The sequence below is a fragment of the Haliaeetus leucocephalus genome, unplaced genomic scaffold, assembly GCF_000737465.1.
Source record: "Haliaeetus leucocephalus isolate CR32 unplaced genomic scaffold, Haliaeetus_leucocephalus-4.0 Scaffold164, whole genome shotgun sequence".
NCBI lineage: Eukaryota > Metazoa > Chordata > Aves > Accipitriformes > Accipitridae > Haliaeetus > Haliaeetus leucocephalus.
In genome coordinates, this window is record NW_010972600.1 from 1,611,155 (window position 1) to 1,614,602 (window position 3,448).

At 66.2% G+C, this 3,448-nt stretch overlaps 1 protein-coding gene across 1 annotated transcript in view; it reads left to right on the plus strand.

The window, feature by feature from the left end:
• Positions 1 to 802: 802 nt before the first annotated feature.
• LOC104829199 (myocyte-specific enhancer factor 2B-like) overlaps positions 803 to 3,448 on the plus strand; it is a 44,320-nt gene continuing 41,674 nt past the window's right edge. Inside the window, exons 1-6 of the mRNA XM_010563310.1 lie at positions 803 to 856; positions 1,033 to 1,236; positions 1,317 to 1,445; positions 1,536 to 1,698; positions 2,610 to 2,755; positions 3,286 to 3,397. Of these exons, the coding sequence (XP_010561612.1) occupies positions 803 to 856; positions 1,033 to 1,236; positions 1,317 to 1,445; positions 1,536 to 1,698; positions 2,610 to 2,755; positions 3,286 to 3,397 (808 nt within the window). The remainder of the gene's footprint in view (positions 857 to 1,032; positions 1,237 to 1,316; positions 1,446 to 1,535; positions 1,699 to 2,609; positions 2,756 to 3,285; positions 3,398 to 3,448) is intronic.

Here is a 3,448-nt window from a genome sequence, read left to right on the forward strand (position 1 = left end):
TGGGCTGCGTCGGGTGCTGGCACCCTGCAAGTGGGGTGGGATGCAGGGTCCCCCGACCCCTCGCCCTTCCCAGTGCTGGCTCACGTGGCCCGAAGAGGTGGGTGGTTTCGCTTTGCTGTCTCCTCGTACAGCCGCTTCCTGACCTGCGAATGGCGGAGGTCAAATTTAGTCTGTTCGCGTTAGAAAAAAAAAGAAAATAAAAATAAAATTAAAAAAAAACCCCAACCTTGAACCTAAAACCAGCCCTTTTGTTTTACGGACCCTCCCCGCAGCCAGCCCAGCCTCCCTTATAACCGCCCTCCCCATCCGACGGACCCGCTGGTGAACAGCATCAGTGCACGGGGCAGGGTCGGAGCAGCCCCCGCGGCTTCGGGCGGGCGCTTGGGGATGCAAAGGCTGATCCCCTGCTCCCAGCGAGGGTCCTGGCATCGTGGCACCGCGGCTTTTCGGCCAGCACATGCAGGTGCTCGGGTCCCCGGGGCCAGTGTGGGGTAGGGGTGATGGAGCTGGGGCGGTGGAACTGGCTGGGCAGAGCTAAGGTGATTTTTTCACCCCCCTGCCCCAGCAGAATTTCCCAATTTTTTTTCTTCATTTTTCAGTTTGCCACACTCTTTGCTGAAAAAAAATGCTGAAACTTCCTCTGAAAACTTATTTTTTTCCGCAAAACTTATTTTTGGCAGCCGGAGGGGCGAGGAGGCGTGGGCGGTGCAGGGGCGGATGCTTGCTTGGGCTGGCCCCGGACTGCGAGGGCTCAGGGGCTTCTCGCTCTCTTCCAGCCCCTCCTCGAGCTTAGGAGGTGAAAATGGGCCGGAAAAAAATACAGATCAGCCGAATACTGGATCAGCGGAACCGGCAGGTAGGAGCCGCTTGGGGATGTGGTGGGGACGAGGGGGACCGGGACCCACGAAGCCATGAAGGGAGGCAAAGCCGCTCTGTTCCCACCTTCCCCGCGGGTGTTGGAGCCTCCGGAGGGTTTGGGGCTGTATCCAGGGGTCCTGGGTGCAGCATCCCATCCCCTTCCCTGCTCTGCAGGTGACCTTCACCAAGCGGAAATTTGGGCTGATGAAGAAGGCGTACGAGCTGAGCGTCCTGTGCGACTGCGAGATCGCCCTCATCATCTTCAACAGCACCAACCGCCTCTTCCAGTACGCCAGCACCGACATGGACAAGGTGCTGCTCAAGTACACGGAGTACAGCGAGCCCCACGAGAGCCGCACCAATTCCGACATCCTTGAGGTAGCGGCGAGGGGTGGCTGGGGTTGGGGGGGGGTGCTGGGATGGGCACAGGACCCTGCTCACGGTCCCGCTCCCCGCAGACGCTGAAGCGCAAGGGGCTGGGGCTGGAGAGCCACGAGCTGGAGCTGGACGAGGGGTCAGATCCTGGGGAGAAGGCGCGAAGGCTGAGCGAGGGCATGGACCTGTCGGTGGCACGGCCCAGGTTTTACGTGAGTCGCTGCCGTCCCATGGCACCGGGGGTGAGGGTCCCCGAGGGTCCCCATCCCTTTCCCGTCCCTCACCTCCACTTCGCCCTGCAGAGCCCGGCACCGCTGCCCGAAGCAGCCTACGGCAGCTCCCCGCCGGCCGCTGACACGTCCTTGGGCAGCACCAGCGGCTCCCCGCAGGGCCAGGGTCGCCCTCCCGCCTTCAAGCCGGCAGCACCGAAGCCGTCAGGACGCTCGCCGGGACCGCTGCCCCCAGGTAGGCTCAGACCCATCACACAGGGAACTGGCTGCAGGGGAGAAGGTCCCCACCGTGGGCCCCTTGTCCTCGCCGGCCCCGTGGGGATTTTCCCGGCTGGCCGCATGCAAAGCTCCTCTCGCAGCATCTCCCAGGGACTTACCGGGAGTGGGGCCGGGGTGGGTGCGTGGGCAGGTAGCACTGCCACAGCTGTGGAAACACCATCCCCTGCCTCCATCCAGCTGTTTCCTGTGCCCTGCTGGCACCCGGCACCCGGCTGGCCCCGGCACCCTGCAACCAAAGCTCCCTCCCGTGTGGCACAGCTCGGAGCTAGGCACGAGGGGCTCATCCTGCCCGGTGGGACGGCACCAGCCCAGGGTGGTGACAGGCACACGGGTGCCTCCAGGGCCATGCGGCGGAAAAGTGGCTGGAAAAAATGATGCTGGGGCTTGATTGGTGGATGGGAGGTGGCACGGGGGTGGCTGGGCAATATTCCCGGTGCAGGATGCAGACGTGCATCATTCCCATCTCCCTGGACGGGGATGGCGTGGCGGCCTCAGGCACGCTGGACGTCCCGGCTGCTGCGTGGGGAGCTGGGGCGAGGGTTCTCCCCGCAGCAAGGTCCAACCAGGGAGGTTTGCAGCCCGCTGGCCCCAGGGCCGGATCCGGCCACCGCCTTCGCGCACCGTTTCCGCTCGCAGCGTGCGGTCGCAGTGGACCCGGGGGCGGCCGCCGCAACCCAGGTGCACCGACGGCCTCGCGCAGGATGTGGGTTTGCCGGAGCGCAGCACCGTGGAGGCATGCACGGCCGCCTGCGGCGACGAGGGCACCGTGGGGATCCCCCCCCCCGCCCCCGCCAAGGACCGGAGCCCCTGGGACCCCACATCCCTCGGGGTCACCCTGTGCATCCTCCTGTCCCTCTGTCTGTCCAGGTATCGGCTACCCACTCTTCCCTGCCGGCAGCCTGAACCGAGCCCTGGCCACCAAGACTCCCCCACCGCTCTACCTGGGGGCAGAGGGCCGGCGCGGCGAAGCCCACGGCGGCTTGGCAAGTGGCCGGAGCGGCGGCAGCACGGCGGTGAGTGCTGTAGAGGGGGACACCGGGCCTGCAGCATTCACTGCCTGGGCTGGCATGCTGGCAGCCCCCCCCAAATCTGCAGCCCCCTGCCCCTGGGGTGGGCTGGCTCTGTGTTCTTGGGGTGCCTTTGGTTCCGTGGGGTTGGGACACCCTGGCCGTGGGGGTTCCCGTGGGGGTCGGTGCCAGCAGGATGCTCGGTGGTCTTGCGCACCCCACTCCCCAGCAGTGGCACCGTGGGAGGGGGCAGCAGGGTGAGGGGTGTCCCCCCCTCGCCATGGCTCGCTGCAGCCAGGCATCTCCCAGCTAGTCACCGTGCGCAGTGTCCCCTCGGAGCCGCACAGACATCCTATCCCCAAATTCAGCGAGGAGCTTCTCCGATCCGCTCCCACCTCCCCTTCCTCAGCCCAGCACTGGGGCTTTGCTGGGGGGCAAAGGAAGGGGCTGGGGTGAGGAGAGGCTGCATCACGACACCCCCCCCATGGGGTTGGCAGCACGAAGCCTGACGGGGGGGGCACCCCGCTTTCCCGCAGCGGCCGCTGTACCCCACTCTGCAGACCCTGAGCCCCGTGCTCACCCCGGGCAGCTCCGGCGTCCCAAGCCACGGCCTCACCGGCTTCCCCTTCCTCGCCCCAGCCCAAGCAGGTAAGTCCTGGCCCCTTGGCCCTGGGACAGCACGGACCCCCCCCCCCCAGC